Source organism: Bison bison, unplaced genomic scaffold (assembly GCF_000754665.1).
Source record: "Bison bison bison isolate TAMUID 2011002044 unplaced genomic scaffold, Bison_UMD1.0 scf7180017864223, whole genome shotgun sequence".
NCBI classification, from domain to species: domain Eukaryota; kingdom Metazoa; phylum Chordata; class Mammalia; order Artiodactyla; family Bovidae; genus Bison; species Bison bison.
In genome coordinates this window covers 1,844,762-1,846,629 of record NW_011494795.1, presented here as the reverse complement: position 1 = coordinate 1,846,629, position 1,868 = coordinate 1,844,762, and the positions used below count along the sequence as shown (strand labels likewise).

The 1,868-nt window shown below is 44.9% G+C and overlaps 1 protein-coding gene across 1 annotated transcript in view; it reads left to right on the top strand.

Moving 5' to 3' along the window:
- KDELR2 (KDEL (Lys-Asp-Glu-Leu) endoplasmic reticulum protein retention receptor 2) overlaps window positions 1–1,868 on the top strand; it is a 9,256-nt gene that overhangs the window by 917 nt on the left and 6,471 nt on the right. The window contains exon 2 of the mRNA XM_010845783.1: window positions 1,371–1,478. Within this exon, the coding sequence (XP_010844085.1) occupies window positions 1,371–1,478 (108 nt within the window). The remainder of the gene's footprint in view (window positions 1–1,370; window positions 1,479–1,868) is intronic.

Here is a 1,868-nt window from a genome sequence, read left to right as displayed (position 1 = left end):
GCAAAGGGGGGTGGTAAAAGCGATATGTCCGTCCCTGATTTTTAGTATAGGAATTCTGAAAACAAGGGCAAATTTCAGTTTACCTGGCTTCCAAATTTTCAGGAGAATAAACCCTTTACAACAAAACTTGCCTGTATGTATTCTGTCATTTTTTAATTTAAAATATGGGAAAGAACCACATAGAAAATAAGCTGGGAGTTTCTCTCGCAAGGCTTCCACAGTCGCCAGACGCAAACTGCATGCTCCCAGTCCTCTTCCCCATTTTGTCTTCTCTCGCACGTTTTCTGTGTCAACAGCAGCCTCATTGATTCTCCTTTGGAACATTGATCTGTGATAAGAAAAACAGAAACTCCCTACCGCTGGGGAAGAGACTAAAAGGGGCATGCTTGCTCTCTGTGTCTGTGTCTCCACCTTTGGCCCTTGAGATTGGCCGCGACTGATGGATCCAGAGGGACAGAGGCAGCTGTTTCTTCAGTTTCTCTTAGTTTACTTTTGTGAATAGGGTGGAACTGCAATTATTCCTCCACAAAAATGACGTTCTCAGAGCTAGGCTTTTTGCTTCAACAAGCTGTAAAATAGTTTTGGACAGTAGTGTTGTTTGTAAAATATCATTTAATAAGACAATGTGATTTTCACCTTTGGAAGAATATCACTAATGATTTGGGTTCAGTGACGTTTCCACTAAATACAAACTTGCTTAGCTGTCTAATGATGTGAAGTTTACGACGTAGGTGAGGGTGGGTGGGTCCTGACACCTAGTGAGATTCACTTGGCTCAAAAAGTCGCTCTTCAACATCTGAAACCCACGGCACACGGCTGTTGTCACAGAACTATTTGGCCAAATCCAGACGGCAGGTGACCTTCTCATCGTCTGGACTGAGCGTCCCTGTGCTCCACACAGGCTCTGGGGGGAGTGGGGAGTGGTGACTGGAGGGAGAAAGAGTTTCAAGATGTTCCAACAATAAAAGGTGCTGCTTTGGAAGGCTAGTAGGTTCCTACCCTCTTGTTGCCATAGCATCCAGGAGCCTGTTTGTGGGAGTCTGAGTTTGGTTGTGTGGTTCACCTAAGATAATTTAAGTTTTTATCTCCTCCAAGTAATGCTGCCTCCCAAAAGCAGTCACTGTAGGAGGCCGAGCCAGGGGGATTACAGCTCAGACTTTTCCTTGAAGCACGGCCCCCACTTGGTTCCTCGTCACCTTGTCTGTTCAAGGATGTTGAGGGAATGGAAGACTGAAACTGTTCTCCTGCGTTTGGAGTCATCCCAGCCCCTGGCTTTGGCGCCTGGTGCCCCGCGTTCCTGCAGTCCCTTCATGGTATCGACTTCAAGAATCACAGAGCTGTTGGTGTATTTCTAACACTTTGCTTTTGTTTCTTCAGGTATTTCTGGGAAAAGCCAGCTTCTGTTTGCACTGGTCTTCACAACTCGTTACCTGGATCTTTTTACTTCATTTATTTCATTGTATAATACGTCTATGAAGGTATGGTGTGGCACCCAGCGGAGTGTGTTTTGTCCATAACTCACAGACCTGTGGAGACTGTTAAACTTATGTCACCTGTGCACTTAATTAGGCATCTGCAAGAATAATGTCTAGATGTGCTGCTGTTGGTGTAAGCCTTCTGAGACCACCTAGTACGTACAGCTTGGATTAGTTACCATTAAGCATATTGTCTCCTGTATCAAAGCAGTATCTATTTAATTAAAGCACTTTGCACTTAGAGATTTCTTGATCTTAAGTTCCTCAACTGTGATAAACTTCTGAAGCTCTGGAAAACCCTCAAAGACAGAGGAGTGACTGTTATGTTTTCAAGCAGTGGGAAATTACAGGGTCCCTGGGAAAGGCCAGCAGGTTGGTTCAGGACGAGGAGGG